This window comes from Taeniopygia guttata, chromosome 1, assembly GCF_048771995.1.
Source record: "Taeniopygia guttata chromosome 1, bTaeGut7.mat, whole genome shotgun sequence".
NCBI classification, from domain to species: Eukaryota; Metazoa; Chordata; class Aves; order Passeriformes; family Estrildidae; genus Taeniopygia; species Taeniopygia guttata.
The window spans coordinates 30,957,991-30,974,732 of record NC_133024.1 but is presented as its reverse complement, the minus strand read 5'-3'; the positions used below and the strand labels follow the sequence as shown (position 1 = coordinate 30,974,732).

The following is a 16,742-nucleotide window of genomic DNA, read 5'->3' as shown; positions in this document are numbered from 1 at the left end:
TTGCCTAGTTATGGATACCCTGCAAGTCTGCAAGACTTTGTCCCTGCTTCCCAGGTCAAAGTTATCCTGATTGAGGAAAAAGGCCAGGTTTCCTGCATGAGAGCACAGGGAAAAGAGATAATATTTCGTCTTGTTCAGATGGAGTTTTCCACTTAGTCTAAGATCTGGAAAGGATTACCAGATTCTACACTAAGGGAACACAGTCTACATAGTCCAGTAGTACTTAGTACTGAGAAGATACAGTAAGAGAAAATGTGGTGTTAGCATGGAAAACCGTGATAAATAAACTTCCCCCTAAAAATCACCCTTGGCCCTGGAAGTGTTTTGTTTTGGCTGTCCAACCACTTCTGCCTTAGCTGGGGAAATGTTTGTGGAGCTTGTTAAATGTGAATGCCAAAAGATACTCATGGCATGTTTTGTTTGCACAGATTTTGTTGTGTGACTCTTGTGACAGCGGCTACCACACAGCCTGCCTTCGCCCTCCGCTGATGATCATCCCTGATGGAGAGTGGTTCTGCCCGCCTTGCCAGCATGTACGGTTCCTCTGTGACTTCACTCTTCCTTGCAGCTTTCCTTGTGGTTGTGGAGATTGGCTGGGACTTTAACAAGTCATTTCTATAATTTTTTTTTGTCTGTTAACAGGTAGACTGGGATGAATGGTAGGACTGCTGATCTTCTCTCCTGTCCATTAGTAAAACTGAGTTTGTGATGTGGTTTTCTCTTTCTTAGTTCTGCTAGTGATGAGTGACTGTGTGTTGCTGATTTTTTGATGGGAATCTTGAATCACACTGATTATCTCCCATCTCTGATTAAACCGCAAGACTTGTACAGTATTAAAGATATAATGTCTTAAATTTTCCCAAAAGAAACATTTAAGTTATTGTCCAGGTGGCAGGAGCAGTAGGCAACGAAGGATGGATCGGTGGCCAGAGCAAACAGCTGTTTCTGAAGTGCTGTATCTTCTTCAGAGACATTTCCTCAGAAGCTGGTTAGAGAAAGCTGCTGTTATTGATTAATCTCAGGGTATAGTTTGTCTCTGATGGGAAAGCCAGGGCTGTTCTAGTCAAGTAATAGACAAGTATGAACCCTTATTCCAAGGTGAGAAGCAGGGTGCTCTTGTTAAATTAACAGGAAACCATTTGTACATATTTTCAGAATAATCTGCCTGATCCCAAATCCCTTCCTTGGTTTTAGAGAAATTCTGTGCTAAAAGGGCTGTTGCCTGACAGTAAGCTAGTGCCATTGGGCATGTGAGATTACTCTATTTGGTGTTGGTTTTTAATTGTCTTCTGAGGAGTGTTTTTAAGTAGTGATGATTTTGAATATATAAGAATGTTTTCTTTACACTTTTAGTTATAGCTTATCCTTGTTCTGTTGCTATTAAAGTACTCTTCAGTATGAAAAATGACAGTTTGTAAAAGAGTGAAGAGCATCCTTGGAAATAGTATAATGAGGGCATTAACATGGACTAAGTCACAATTTGTCCATTAAAAGTCATTTTTGCATACAGCTCCTTGAGTATGTGGTAATGATCCTAAAGTGTATTTCTGCTTTTTGCTGCAATGCCCACTGAACTCACCTAGTTCCAACTTCCTTTGCCATGGGCAGCGACACTTACCACTAGACAAGGTTGCTTAAAGTCTCATCCAACCTTGACTTGATGGTAGAGCTCATGTTTTAAGAAGACAGGCTTTATTGTAAAGCCTTGTTCATTGAAGAAGAGCCTCCAGTAGCAAGGCTTCTTCCAGATACAGACTGAATGAAGAGTCTGAATGTTACTTCAATGTGAAAATTGCTGGTTATGAAATAAACTAATACTGTGTTTCCTTCCTTTAGAAATTACTCTGTGAGAAATTGGAAGAACAATTGCAAGATCTGGATGTTGTCTTAAAAAAGAAGGAGCGTGCAGAACGCAGGTACTGTTGTTTGGATGCACTCACAGCAGTGCTGTGCTGGGGGTGGTAATGGTAATAATTGAGCAAGCATTAAAATAACTGGGGACTGTGGAGAAAAGCAGTGATGAGACTGGGAATTGGTGTAACCAATTCCCACTGATTATTGCTGGCTCAGTGCTGGGACAGCTTGCTAGAAGGGAGGAAAAGTACAATAACTAGAAAAGATAAGCAAATACATTTGTACTAAAATTTTATTAAAGTGCCTGAACACAAATTTTACTTTCTTATACTAATAGTTAAAGGGTTTCCAGCACTGGTTCAGCTGACTGTCAGTCATGTGTAGAATTCCTGCTGTAAACAAGTTTAAGTATGGACTTTGCTCAAAAAATCATCCAGATTATTGTGGGATTTGCAAGTTGTTGCTTTAGATCCTGTTAAACTCTGCCTAATGTACAAGTTTGTTCAGCAACTGCTGTAGACCTGTAGATCAGTGAAGTTTCACAGAGTCACAGAATATTCTGAGTTGGAAGGGACCCAAAAGGATCGTTGAGTTCAACTCTTCAGGGAATTGCCTGTGCAGGAATTGAATTCACAACCTTGGCATTATTATCACCCTGCTCTGACCAGCTGTCCACCCCTGCCTTTACCAAAGGCTAAATGCAAACGTATTTACTGCATTTAGGAACAGCCTTAACAATTGGAACATTCTATTGGCAGTTTTCATACCTGGAAATGAGGGACATGAAACACATTTTGCATAATTTATACCTTTTAGGACATATATTGAGTACTTTGCAGAATTTAATAACGTCTATATGCATTATTAAACAAAACTTTGCATGAATTTTATCTTAAAAGGCAAATTTCACCAGAAGGTGAGGGCCTTTTAAAGAAAGTAATTGTGGCAGCTTATATTTGTGGCAGGGACTGTAATACTGCATGAAATATAGTGAGTCAGTGCTGGGAAGATGGGAGCACAATCTGTGTCTGCTTTCAGCTTTCTTCAAATCTGTTTGTTATTGCTGTTGCAACAGCAACAATGATAGTGACAGATCAAGTACCAACTGTTCCTGGTGTTACTACTGCTCAGAGTGTATCTAGATCATACTGTGGTGAAATTATCCATTGCCAATTTTGCTGAATTTGTAGCTGTCAGAATGAAACTATCAGCCATTTTTATGAGTGAACTCAGCAAATACACAGCTTCCATCTGTGCAGGAGTATGGGACACACAGGAACTCTGCTGCTTTGCTTTGTGGTGGGAGTGCTCTTTATTAGTGAACAGTATTTTTGGACCTACTTTGGTAAATATTCTGCTGGCAAACATTATATGGAATGCTAGCTTTTGCCAGCCTGTCTCGCTTTCTTGAAATCACCAGTGTTGCATAAAAACACAGTGTTCTGAGAGCAACAGGAGAGCACACAGATGATATCATAGCAATTTTCAGTGTCTGAAACAGCTGTTTAATAACTGTTTTGCAATTTGATCCTTATACCAAATGAATGTAATGCTTTATAATGTATGCCATAAAATTGAGCTTTTTTTCTTAGAAAGAAGTTTGAATTATAATAGACTTCACAATGCAATAGTTGAATATTGAAATCTTCTAACTTAATGCTGTATTGTTGCAAATAATAAGGTAAAAAGGCTGAAGAATCATAATGCCAGAGGAAATGAGAGTCGTTATTACAGCTTAGTGTATAAGTTAAAGCAGGTTGGTTGCTTGGGGCACAGACATACTTGAATTCAGTGTTTCTGAAAACTCAGTGTTGTGTGTTTGGTATCTGTCTTTTTGGGAAAGAGAAGAAATCCAACTCTGTCATTATGGATCTGTCTACCTAATAGGTTCTTTGAATCAGTATTGCTATTATGCTTTTTGAGGTAGTGATGTTGTTCTGCTCTTTCCAGCTCTCAGGAATCTGACTGAGGCTGATTCAACTGCTCAGCTGTGTTCTTGCACATCCCCAAGCTCTTATGTCACTAATTTTTTTAAATGAAACCTTCAGGTTTCCTGTTGACTTACAAATACATGGATAAAATTATACCTTCCCCCCCCCCCCTTTTTTTCTGTTCATGAATTCAAGGTGCTACCACAACAACCTGGCTGAATTTTAGGTTTCTCATGTACAGACTATCTTCTATGATCTTGTCCTACCACCAGCTGGAGGGAGTGGACATCAAAGCCTCTTCTTAGGATCTCCCTTTTAATCCATGTTAAATACTCTGAGACTTCTTGATGGAAAATCCCTCTAGGAACTACTTGTCTGATGCTCCCAGGCCAAACCAGGTGGAGTACATACACACTTGCTCTCATACACACTTTCATGACTTCCCTGTAGCAGCTTTTGCAGCCATGTAATTGAGATAAATTGTTGTCTTAAATTTGCCTGGGAAGATGTTATAACCAGCCAGTGCTTATCTACTGCTGCTCTTGGAGATGTCTTGGTTCAAACTCTTGGTTTAAACTGTTGGTTTAAACTCTTGGCTAAAGTCTTGAGCTCCTGTCTGCCACACAAGGAATAAGGGATTAATTCAATATCATTTTCTATTTCATTTCAAGACCTTGACCTCAACAGGATAGTCTTGTTCCATTTGCTGATTTTTTAAGCAGTGTATACTCAAGCCAGGGAGAAGAACAGCAGAACTGGAAGACTTTGGTGATCATGTTTAAAAACAGATTAATTTTTCTCATCTTCTCTCTTGATATTTTGCATTACAAAAAATGAGAAATTGAGTAAACCATCAAAGAAACTTGCTGAATACTAAAATGTTTGCACTTCTAGTTCCTTTCTTATTTCTATAATTGTATTCCTTGCCTTGAAATGTTATTTTAATTAATTTTCAAGGGCATAGTGATTTTGCACAACATCCTTCCTCCCCATCCAACCAATCTAATGGTGCTCAGTTGGGTGAGGATTTCTTTTCATCTGTCATGTAGGAATATTTACATTAGGATACAAAACCAATTTCTTGCATAGACAGCCAGTCATTTCAGTAGGCATAATGATACCAAGTTGTTGAAGTCCATGGCCATTTTTACTCTTTGTAAGTATTATTTTAGGAACTGTGCTTGTTCATTTTATTTAACAGTATTATGCTAGAAAGTGCAGAAGGCTACTCAGAGGACTTTCAAAATGTACTTAGATTCTTTAGAACTTAATGAAAGTATTGGAAACAAAATTTTTATACATAAGTACTTTTATTTGCAAAATATAACACTGCCCTCCAGTAACTCCCACTGTGTGGCTCTGAACTCTTCAGCTGGATCACATGTTTCTTGGAGAATGTGTGGTGCCCAGATGGCTCTAAGTGCTCCAGCCAGTTGTGAACAGAACTGACTGCCATGGCAGGTGTCCTTCAGGTGTCCTGTCAGCTGTTCTCCTATTTGCACCTCCATCTGTTATCATAGTTCTTTCTGCAGCAGTTTGACTCTGCTGATCTTTGCTCAGGCTGTTCTTCTCTGGCAAAGAACTGCTCTGTAGGCAGTTATTTGTCCCCTGGTGTTTCTAGAGTTGGTTCCTATCTTTACATATTTTTTCCAGTTCAGTGTGATTCTGAATTCCCATTTTATCTTTCATTGCCTTCATGATTGGTGGTAGTTACAGATCTGACAGCATAATCTTCATCACAACATTAGTATTTTTCAGTTGGTTTTTACTTGCTTTTTATACAGAAATTTAATAATTTCTGTGATGCCTGCCCACAGTCTTCAAGTCAGAACTATTTGGGAATATCTTACATTTTACATGCAGGAAGATGTAATCATATGAGAATTAGCATATAATCCCAATTAAAATAACTTTTCACTTGGAACATCCTCTTGACATGCTTCTGCCTAGTAAGAGCTTCAAATGGTGCTAATTATAGCTTTATTTTAGATGTCTGCAGACTTTCTGTAAGCTTATTTTAATTTTCTTTCTCTCCTCAAGAAAAGAGCGATTGGTGTACGTGGGTATCAGTATTGAGAACATCATTCCACCTCAGGTAAGCTAGTGTTCTATGTGGTATTATTGCTTTATTTTCCAGATTTCTCAGGAAAGAAGTCTCTCGGTGCTGTGTCAGAGATGCTAGTCGCATCTTAGAAAGAAAAATCAATCTATATGCAGATCAGAAATAATTCTAGAGCCTTCATTTTAGACTGCATACAGCAGAGAAACGAAGGGAGCTTTATGGTGTGTATTAGAGCCACCTGATGCCACTCAAGAGTCCTCTCCCAGTGAGGGATTGCAGGACTACCTCCCTGCCCTTTACAGTTGGGTTTTGAGTGCTCAATATTCAGTAGTTTGTAAAGGTGGGAATCAGTTATTTAACTCTGGTGTTTGCTGTGCAGTTATCTATAGCTGAGCTAATTGTCATGGCTTTTCTTTGGAACTGATGGAAACAAACGTTTCTGGCTTATAATGCAGAGGGAATGTGTAGTAAGGCAGCATAGCATTTGCCTTCAACGAGTGGATAAGGTCACGTGATTAAAAACTGTAAACATTTAGCATTTCATTAACAGATAGTTTTGTATGGTTTCCCTTGAGAAAAGAGGAAAAATACTTTGATTCACATGAAGAAAAGCCTTTTCTCACTTAAATACACTTTAAAACAAGTCTCTTGAAGTCTTAGCCAAATGCTTTCATCTGGAATTATATAATCTGTTCTTTGCAGTTTAAAATGGAACTTTTGTTCATTTTAAACATAGACTTTCCACTCTGCCTGGTTGTAACAAGGCCAGCTTTTTCTCCCTGCCTCTGAGTAACAGAAAAACAATTACAGATTTTACAGACTTGCAAAAGAATCTATGGCTGAGAGCAAATATTTGAAAAATGTAGCCTGGGGGCAGATTATTTTGCTTTTACGTTAATAACTTGCAAACAATATAATAAAACTAATCTACATGAAACTTTTTAAAAACTGCACTGTGTAAAGATATCCCTGTGCTCAGTAGGTAGAGGTGTTCAGGTGCCACATATACTAGGAGTATCATCCCAGGCATGATCTCAGAATTGCAGCATAAACACAATGATCCAATAGCCTGAACGCTTAAATTCTGTTTTTGGAAAGTTATGTAGCCTGTAAGAGCAAAACATGCAAATTCACCTGAACTGCTGTAATAGATCACTATATTACAAGTTAAATAAAATGTGCTGTGTTGGGCATATGAGCTTTCTAGACAGAATCAATAATCTATATTACAAGTTCAGTCATAATTAGTGTGAAGGGAGGGAGGAGATAAAGAAAGCTTATTTGACACTTTTGTCTTATCTGAGCAGGAGCCAGAAATACCTGAAGGTCAGGAAGAAAAGAAGAAAGATTCCAAAAAGCCCAAATCGAAACTTGAAAGGAGATCTACCAGAACCCGAAAGTGCATAAGCTACAGGTCAGCAGCTTGTTCAAACAGCTTGTACAGCAAAAGTCATACTTTTGTTTGGAATCTTTAATGGCTGTGTTGTCCAGTTGTTAGTTGTCTGTATCTGAAAAAAAAAAACTTTTTAAAAAACAAGAATAATAATTTGCATCTAAATAAAAAGTCTTTTCTATATAGTTAATAAAATTTGTACTTTTGCATGTTGGAGCTTAAGGCATCTATTTTTTTGGACAGGTAACAATCCTTTTTTATGGAATTTGAATTCATAATTGAAGAAACAAACTGAGGTCATCTGTGTTGAAAGGATTGGATCTTTTTTCTTCAGTTTGCTGTTCTCTTTAAATGAGTTACTCAGGGTGGAGAGATTTATGCAGTTTTATAAAAGCTGTTGCAGGACAAGTACATGCAAAGAGTTTGCTTTTGTTTGTCCTATACAGTTATGTAACATTGCATTACAACTTATTTATGTAGATTTATGAGGAACTTTGTGTTTTATCTGTTCAGCTTGGAATGTTGCAGATCCATAAAGTATTATGAGCTTTAAGAGTAGAAAGCAGCTATGTGAAATCAGTCCTGAAGGAAAATATGGACAGAAAAAAGAATTCTGTATTGAGTTTAATAGATGATTCTCAGGCTGTTTTGAAGGTTGGTAGAGCTAACGTTATCTAATAAAAGTTGTGGAAAAAATGATTAATACTTTGTGTGAAAATGCAAAATTTTCATGAATTTTCAGATTATATATGTTTAAATTCAGAGTCCTGTTGTGTAAACTGGGAGGGGATTTTTGTTGATGTAACTCAATAGTAAGATAGGCAATGGTAAATAATCCCCAAGCAGAGAGAAGTAAGAAACACAACTTTGATAATAAAATAGCCATTAAAAAAAATTCTGGCCCATTATTTTAGTTTGTTATGTATCCAGCCCACTCTCTGTGCAGTGGGCTGGATACATAATAAATCTTCAGATTTTGAGGTGTATTTTTATAAAGATTTAATTAAGGTTAACTTCAAAGTGGTAAATGGAAGTTGTTATTTTTAGGTTTGATGAATTTGATGAGGCAATTGATGAGGCAATTGAAGATGATATCAAGGAGGCTGATGGAGGAGGTATGTTTCTGATGTTACTTGTTTTGCACTGCAATGGTGATAAGAAAATGGAGAGCAAATTAATTTTGATATGAGAAGCAACAAATAAAACCCTCTCCCTTTAAACTCTGTAGTTTGCCAGGGATTTTTTTACTGCTGTATTTTTGGATGTGAAGTAAGTAATTTCCCTTAGGAGTAGCCATCCCATGCTGCCAAAAGATGTCAGAAAATTAGTAAAAGTTGATAGTTAAATCCAGCCTGTACGGGTTTTTATATATATAATGAGTAAGTTTTGGATTTGAGATTGGAATGGCAGCAGTGCTATTGACATTTGTCCCCTGTAAAAAGAGGGCTCACAAATTGGTTTGCAGTTGGATCCCCTAAAAGACTGGGTGTACCAAATTGTCTTAATATTCATCCAGCTCTATTAGCACTTCTCATCTGAACACGAAAAAAGTGAAATTCCATTCTTTGTTGCCTGTTAAGGCAACATGGGACCAAAACAGAGATCTTCAGCACTATCTGAGGGATGGAGGTGGATTTGTGCTTCTGCATCACCTTAACTTGCCTGAAGAAAACAGCCATGAAACATTGTCCCTCAGTTGTTTGGGCTGTGGCATCTCCAGACACTTACCAGATTCAGAAGGTCATGGATGTACGCAGACAATCTGAAAATCTGTGGGTGTGTAACACAAGGTCCATTACAGTAAACATAACTAAGTCTCAACACTAAAGCACCTTTTCAAAAACTCCACTTCTTGGCCAAACCACAACTCACACCCTTCATCTCCCAAGAAGGATATTCAGCATTATGAAAAAAGTGTATTTTCTGGTAATTGCCCTCTCAAAAGGCACTGGCGTGGTAATAATGTGGGTTGGGGTTGAGCATAAGAATGCAGACACTTAGCCATCATCTTCTGCATAGACCTCAGTATTTACAAATGACCACAGCTGGGGTGTGCATGTCAGCAGCCAGACTCTGGACAGAGTCTTGCTTGACAAGAAAATATTCTACATGACAGAAAATAAACTGAAGGTAGGCACATGCAAGAAAGATCCGTAGAAAGTGAAACAAGAAGATAAACTTGCTGTTGTTTCCCCTTTCTGTCACTGAATTCAGGCATTGGCAGAGGCAAAGACATGTCAAATATCACAGGTCACCGTGGAAAAGACATTTCCACAATCCTAGAGGAAGAAAGGAAGGAAAACAAGCGACCACAAAGGGCTGCTGCAGCACGGCGCAAGAAACGACGGCGACTAAATGACTTGGATAGTGACAGTAACATGGATGAAGAAGAGAGTGAGGATGAATTCAAGATCAGTGATGGGTAGGTCTGCAATTTAACTTCCACCACAAGTCACTGACCTCTGCAGGCTTCTGTGACTCTGCAGTGCCCCTGAAAAGATCATCAGGAGCATGTTCCCAGTGCTGGAATGGCACTGCACATTGCCAGTAAAAGTCAGAGAATGATAGAATGGTTTGGGTTGAAAAGGGCCTTAAAGATCACCCAGTTCCAAACCGCCTACCATGGAGTCCTCCTGGCCTAGGGGAACATTGTGCTGGAAAAACTGCATTCTAGATTCATGTGCTGACATAATCCAACCTGTATTTTAAGCATAACACATTCTGGAAACTTACTATGATGTTTGAGGCCTCACTACAGGCTTCTGTTAGTGAAGAAGCCAGGTGGACTCAGTTCTCTGGGTGATGTGACTGTTGAGCAGAAATCTGTAAGAAAATTGTAGCTAAAATGAGGCTGGTTGTGTTCCCTTTTAAAAATTAGAGTTGAAAATTCCCATTTTGTGGGATTTTTTTTGCCTGATTGTAATTTAAAAATTGGAAGAGGAAAATTTTCATTATTTAGAGCATACAAAACCTGACAGGCAGATTCTGAAATTAGTTCTTGATTGCTGCTCTGTAGGAGGTAGTTTGAAAACAGTCAAAGAAGTGGCTCATACTGTAGAAAACAAATACATGTCATTGCTCTGGCTGACTGAAACTCACTTTCCACAGAATTTCTCATCATTCACTGTAAGCAATTATTGATGTTAAAAAAATTGATAATTTTAGATTAACTTTATGCCTCAATGAAGCAACACAATAAAGCGGACATGAGACTGTAGGTTCTTTACCAGCAACTTTTAAAGCTTTACATAAATCATTGAGTAAATGTACTAAGTGTATGGAAAATCTATACAAGATAAATGCAAAATCTGAGCTTTGTTTTTTACCTGTGACCATGCTGAGGACATTTCAGTGGCACCCTGAATAATTGAGCTACATGTGCTGGAAATTTTCAGTCAATGAGTGTAGTTTGTGGACACATCACAGAATTAATAGTGCATTGATCTGTTAAAGTGTGCTCATGCATTTTCAACTACATCCTCTACTTAGGACCTTCTGATCTTACACTGGAATTTAGATTCGGCTGGAAGCCAAATGCAAGTGACTGTGTACCTTCAGTGTTCAGTGGTTTTTAAAGAAGCCTTGGCTTACTTAAGTTATGGGAATGTTGCAAGTTTATAAGGTTGTGAGGTGCATGTTTTGCATTAGAGCCATAGTTTTGTATTAAGACACAATATTCTAATTCTCAGAAATTGTGTGGGACAGGCTTTTGAGGGAAAGGTCACCTTTGCTAAGACATGGTTGGTGTTTTTTTCCCTCCACAGTTACTGCTATGCAGACATTACATTGTAATGCACAATACGAACACTCTAGAATCTGTCCTATGTTAATACCACCTGCAGTGTTGGTTTGACAGTGTTTATATCCACCTGATGTTGTAGTCTGCTGTGTAATGTCATGCACTGTAGAGCCATGTCCCAAATACACAGCTGAAACCTCATGTCAGTGATGGCAGCTTGTTCTCTCTGTGTCTTTGCTCCTCATTGCAAGATTTATGCTTTTTTGTGTAAAATTATATTTACCACTTGCATGTAAAATACAAGTACTAGTTCAATCCTTTGGTTGTGATACCTATCTCTGTTGTCTGGGGTTTTTCTTTGAACAGATCTCAGGATGAGTTTGTTATATCAGAGGAAAATCTGGATGAAAGTGAAGATGACCCACCATCAAACGAGGACAGTGACTCCGAGTTCTGTGCCCGCATATCCAGGCGACACCTCTCCAGGCCCATGAGGCAAAGCAGGCGGTTACGAAGGAAAACAGTCAAGAAAAAATACTCTGAAGATGATGAAGATGAAGAGTCTGAGGACAATTCAAGTAGAGAATCTGGTGAGTATAAGCAATCTTTGATATTTTAAGTATTCTGTTCTGGAGAGAGAGAGAGCATGGCAGTCTGAGCTTCTGTCATGACTGACTAGCTTGTTTGCTTGCTTTGGTCAAGTCAGATGTCATCTGTGCTGTAAAGAAGTTTGCTACTTGTTCTGCTGTCAGTATTTTTCAGGAAACTGATATTGAGCACTAGATTCTTGGCATTCTAGGTAATGACGTATTTAAATAAACACTTGTGCTGTGATTCTAGAGGCCACCATTGTGGATAGTTGCAGTTACCTTTGTACCTCTATTGTTTGGCATCCTGTGATTATAGGAAGGAGGATGGAGACAAAGTATGCTTTTTTATAGCTAGTAGAAGACCTTATGAACATACCTGTGAAAAAGATTCTGAAAGAAACATTTTCTATCACTTTTATATCGAAGAAAACTTCAGTTGTATGGCATTCTGTGTTTTCTGGGAGGCTTGAAAACAAAGAGTGACACCTTGAATCTCTCTCACCTAAAATTCTCCTTAAAATCTTCAGTAACTGAAGACTCTTGCATTGCAGGAGAACCTAATAGTTACTTTATTCTACTTCAACGACTTCATTTTCTGTTGGCATGGTTTGAAGTGTGAGAATAGTACCTGTGCACTACAGAAACCTCTTCATGATCAGCATCATTCTCTGAAGACTGGCCTCCTTGTTTCTGCATCATTTGAGACACAGACTAGAAAGTGCCATATACATAAGCACTCATTTTTTCTCATGCTTACTGTGAAGTTTGGGTTCTAACAATACTGGAGTGTTAACTTAACTGCAGTGTGTGTTATCTTTCCAGTGTTTTATCTGTCTGTCTAGAGTATAGATGTTGAACATGTTGGAGTGAGTTGCTTTGGAGTACTGATTTCCAAAAGGAAGATATGTACATGGACAGATGAAGACAATTATATGAGCAATTAGAGTGATTGTTGTTTCCCTGTCCTTAATGCATCATTGCTCTGATCATAAGCTCTTATCAATGAAGATACTGGCAGAAGCCTAAAGAGATTGCTTATCTGTTCTGTAATCCACAAGAACAACTGTTTGTTTCCTGGTGGACACACGTCTGTGGTAAAATCAACTGATTCCAATATCATTCAACATATATCTAAAAGTATAGTATTAACTGTGTGTTTCTGTTTTTCTCTTACCCTCATTACTGTCCATCAAGATCCTGCTTTAAGTGTGTTTTGAGCTAAGGGAATCAGGTGCCCTGCAAGAGGTTTTATTTTCACTTTCCAGAGACGGAATTTCTTTCTGAAGCTGGTTGTTCTTGCTGATGTGCTCTGTTTCTTTGTCTGATATTTTAGGAAGTAAAGAGGATGCCACTTTGATCTGTGGCTCATGTCAATCTCTAATTTCGGAACAGTGTGTGACTGTTATAGAAATGTATCTTTGCATAGCTCAGTGAAAAGTAGATGAAGTTGATTGAGGCTATTTTCAACTGATGTAAATAAATTTAATTTTTGAAGACACTAGCTGCAGTAGACTTGTGCAGGAAGAGCTGTGATTGATGGTAAGTTTCTTCTGTATGGCTTCTGTTTTAAGCAAATCCACGATTGAGTGAAACTGGTTTTTGTTATTAACTTACATAAGTCAGGTATTGGAGTTTTCATCTTTTCAGTCATTTTTCATCTACCCATTCTTAAAAGTCTTCTAGTAGAGTACACTTTATTTAAATTTTAAAAGCAGAACAGACTCTCCTGAGACACTGTTAATGTGTGCCATCAACTCCAATTCAGTAAGGTTGTTTCCACTGTCAGGAATTGTAGAGACATCTTTGACACCGATAGAGATGAGGCGACAAAAACACTGTAACAAGACTATCTGAATTAGGAAACTTACGTAAATTTTTTATGTGAGGCAGTTTTGCTTTGATGGACTAATGCACATCGCTGTTTTGTTCCATACAGAGAGCGGTGATTATACAGATTACAGTGATGATGATTACCTGGAAACCAGGAGGAGAAGATCAAGACGGAATCAGAAGAGACAAGTTAATTATAAGGAAGACTCAGAAAGTGATGGCTCTCAGAAAAGTGTCCGATATGGGAAAGAGTTGAGAAGAGTCCATAAACGCAGGCTCTCCACGTCAGATAGTGAAGGTAAAATAAACAGTCCAGCATTTCCAGGAGCATGTGTATGTCAGCATCAGCATGAAGGGAAAGTTATATAATTCCAAGATTTCAGAGAACTGTCTTTCTAGAGTTATTTGATGTTTCTCAGAAACTCTTTCCTTCTGAAACAGCCTGCTGGTACTTTATGATGCACTGAGTCACTTCTCAAATTTATTAGTGCCCCTAATCCTGACTTCCCGATCTGAATTTACTGTGCCTGACACAAAATGTTGGGATTCCAAAATTGGCACTAATGCTACTGTTTCACCACTTTTCTGTTAAGAGGTCAAAAAGCTGCATCCCACCAGCCTCTAAAGAGTCTCTTATGTAAGAGGAAGGGCATTGCCTCTGGTGCTCTGACTGTGTTTGTGCTGGTGGTTCAGACTCGTTCCATCTCCTGTTTAAGGAGCTGTGCCAAGTGCAGAGGAAGCCTCTCTCAGTAATGTCAGGCACACCATGAGTGATTGGTGTGTTTTGTGATTTATAATTAATTAGCTTTTACAAAATCAGCCAGTGACTTTGGCTGTTTTGGATTGTGGGTGCCTGGATTATCAGACCTTAGGTCTGGCTTTCTGAATGCTGAACAGTGCAGGTTGCAATGAATACCAGGCTTCCTCAGAAAATGAGCCATCCTTGGCAGCCTGAGTGCCTCAGTTTTGGAAGGGCTGTCCTGAGATTACAGACAGGTAGAGTATCCTCTAGGTGAGGGGAAACAAGTATGTGATGCAAGTCTGTAGTGTCTCAAAAACATGATCTTCATTACAGCCTGTCTCAGGCACTGTGGTGGCTTTTTCTTTACAGAACTGGTGGCTTTAGACACATTTCCTGGTTGACATTGTATTTTTGTCATGAAGTCCCATTTCCTCGGGTATTTTAAGTATTGGTTTTCCATGTATTAAAATCAGCACCATTTAGCACCTTTCCAGCACTCTCACATAGTTCCCACAGTACATCCTAAAACATGTAACAGTGTTACTGGAATTCTAATTACTTTAAAAATAGAGCAACACTGACAGTCTTAATCAACTTGAATCTACATTAAATAATACCCTTTGAAATTTCCCATGATTTCTAATGGGAATCACAGAGACAACAAATTATGTTTGCCATTTGATTTTTCAGTTTCCATCTTTTCTCACTGCAGCCATCAAAAAAGAGTGTGAAGGCTGTCAGGGTGTAGGCAATATTCCAGTTTGCCAAAACACCAAGCCTCCCATTAAAGAGCAGCAACCTTCAGGTGACAGGCTGCTTTCCTTTACTTTAGAAGAAGTTGTATATAATTTGGGTGTGGCAGGGATACAGTACAGCTTCATATGTGTGTGTGTAGATACATGAATCTTACGATAGAGCAGCCATTACTTGGGTTCTGAGTTTCTGTCAAAGTGCAAATGAAGTACATCCTGTGAGACAAGGAATGCAGTTCTGCGTTATTCCCAGCATGGAGTTACCAGCTTTAGGGCAGAACACACCTACTTCCAAAGCCTCTGGTACTCCTCGGATTGGAAGCAGAATATCCATAAATTGTTAATACTTGGTACATTAGAAGTTAATTTAAAAAGTAAAAAGAATGCAAACCTTTTGGTTTGGTTGGGGAACCAGGGGAAGGAGACAGAAATGTATGTGCTCGGAGAGCTCAGACACACAAATGCGTGTGTCTTGTTAATGAGTGTGAAAGATGAGCAATAAATGTTGCACTGAGATTTGCTAATGGCTCTAAGTCTGCTGCTTCTTCCAGAGAGCTACACATCTAAGAACTCTGAAGATGATGAATCCACAAAGGAGTCAAAGCGACTGATTCGAAAACGTCGGCGAAGTACAGACGACTATTCGGAGGAAGAAGGAGAGCGTGAGGAGGAAGAAGGGAAGCCTGTCCGCAAACGCCTGAATCGAATTGAGACCGACGAGGAGGATGCGTGCGAAAATGTGAACGACAGCGTAGAAACCCCCGCCCCAGCAGATAAGCTGCCAGCAGCACAAGCCCCACAAGACAACTCCAAGAAGCACTGCTACCGGATAGAGAGTGATGACGAAGATGACTTTGATAATGTAGAGAAAGTAGAGAGCCCTTTGGACTACAGCCTGGTGGACTTGCCTTCCACCAATGGACAGAGCCCAGGGAAAACCATTGAGAACTTGATTGGCAAGCCAAGCGAGAAGACCCAGGCTCCCAAGGACAGCACAGCCAGCGCCAGCCTGGCGCCCAACGGGACAGGGAGTGGGCAGGAAGCGGTAGGGCCGGAGGAAGATGAAGATGAACTTTTGAGAGTGACTGACCTTGTTGATTACGTCTGTAACAGTGAACAGTTATAAGACTTCCATTTTTGTGCTAATTTATTCCATGGTAGCTCATACCAGCGGGCCAGTTATTAAAAGTTGTTTTATTTTTCCTAGAAAATTCTCCACTACAGTATCACTTTCTAGAAGCAAGAATTTCACCAGTCCTGCAGTCTTTCTGTGAAGTGACCAGTTTTGAACTTTGAAGATGAATTGCTGTAAATTCCCTCTCTTACCCCCTCTTCTCCTTCCAAGTCCATGGTCCTGGGTAATTTCACTCACAAAAACCTTATAACAACAAGAGATTTGTATATTTTTGACTTTATATTTCCTGAGTGCATACGAATTTGTGGAAATGGGTGGCCTAAGAAAGCATTCCAAATCAGTCAGGGCCCAAACCGGAACTGGGGTGGGTTTGACTCAAGGGGTGGGGGGATGGGAGGGGGGTGGTGCAGAAGCACTTGTGCTTTAGCTTTTTCATATGAGATATATATTATATTTAAATGTTCACAACTTAGATTACAACTTAACAGACAGTTAAAAGCAAAATTAATGTCTGTACTGTCGCATTTTGTGAGTTGTAGGTTAACATGCCATAGCTCATTTTAGTAATCACCTTCATGGAAGCAGTTTGATTTTAATACTGGAGGCAAACAGAATTATTAGAGGCCAAGAAGGTACCATAAGCAAGAACTCTGCTATTCATTATGACTTGCAGACTTTCCTAATAAACATCCTTTAAAATGTTTGTACAGTGAA

The 16,742-nt window shown here is 39.0% G+C and overlaps 1 protein-coding gene across 2 annotated transcripts in view; it reads left to right on the top strand.

The window, feature by feature from the left end:
• RSF1 (remodeling and spacing factor 1) overlaps positions 1 to 16,742 on the top strand; it is a 57,638-nt gene extending 40,896 nt beyond the window's left edge. For both annotated transcript variants that reach the window (XM_030268528.4, XM_030268538.4), the window contains exons 8-16: positions 429 to 533; positions 1,837 to 1,916; positions 5,826 to 5,880; positions 7,155 to 7,261; positions 8,288 to 8,355; positions 9,455 to 9,662; positions 11,346 to 11,569; positions 13,506 to 13,697; positions 15,445 to 16,742. In XM_030268528.4, the coding sequence (XP_030124388.4) occupies positions 429 to 533; positions 1,837 to 1,916; positions 5,826 to 5,880; positions 7,155 to 7,261; positions 8,288 to 8,355; positions 9,455 to 9,662; positions 11,346 to 11,569; positions 13,506 to 13,697; positions 15,445 to 16,019 (1,614 nt within the window). In that variant the 3' untranslated portion in view covers positions 16,020 to 16,742. The remainder of the gene's footprint in view (positions 1 to 428; positions 534 to 1,836; positions 1,917 to 5,825; positions 5,881 to 7,154; positions 7,262 to 8,287; positions 8,356 to 9,454; positions 9,663 to 11,345; positions 11,570 to 13,505; positions 13,698 to 15,444) is intronic.